The sequence below is a fragment of the Hippocampus comes genome, unplaced genomic scaffold, assembly GCF_001891065.2.
Source record: "Hippocampus comes isolate QL1 unplaced genomic scaffold, H_comes_QL1_v1.1 scaffold225, whole genome shotgun sequence".
NCBI classification, from domain to species: domain Eukaryota; kingdom Metazoa; phylum Chordata; class Actinopteri; order Syngnathiformes; family Syngnathidae; genus Hippocampus; species Hippocampus comes.
In genome coordinates, this window is record NW_017805197.1 from 152,330 (window position 1) to 152,704 (window position 375).

At 67.7% G+C, this 375-nt stretch overlaps 1 protein-coding gene across 1 annotated transcript in view; it reads left to right on the plus strand.

Moving 5' to 3' along the window:
* The window catches only part of LOC109515146 (zinc fingers and homeoboxes protein 1-like), a 6,745-nt gene that overhangs the window by 4,356 nt on the left and 2,014 nt on the right, over nt 1-375 (plus strand). The window contains exon 5 of the mRNA XM_019868743.1: nt 7-352. Coding sequence (XP_019724302.1) covers nt 7-352 — 346 coding nt within the window. The remainder of the gene's footprint in view (nt 1-6; nt 353-375) is intronic.

The following is a 375-nucleotide window of genomic DNA, read 5'->3' on the forward strand; positions in this document are numbered from 1 at the left end:
CCAAAGCCCCGGAAGCCGCGGCCGAGCCCCCCGCGGAGAGGGCGTCTTCGTCCGCCGCGTCGGACTCTGCCTCCAAAACCAAAAAGTCCAAAGAGCAGCTGGCCGAGCTGAAGGCCAGCTACGGCCGGCGGCGGTTCGCCACAGACGTCGAGATTTCCCGCCTCATGCAGGTCACCGGGCTGTCCAAGCGCGCCATCAAGAAATGGTTCAGCGACACGCGCTACAACCAGAGGAACTCCAGGGACCTGCAACACGGTAGCGGCGCGGTCGGCGTCCAGGCCGGCCGGAACGACGACAAAGACAGCGCCGCCCCCGCCATTGTCATCGACTCCAGCGACGACGCGGGGGACTTGTGGCCGAGCGCCGCCTCCCGCA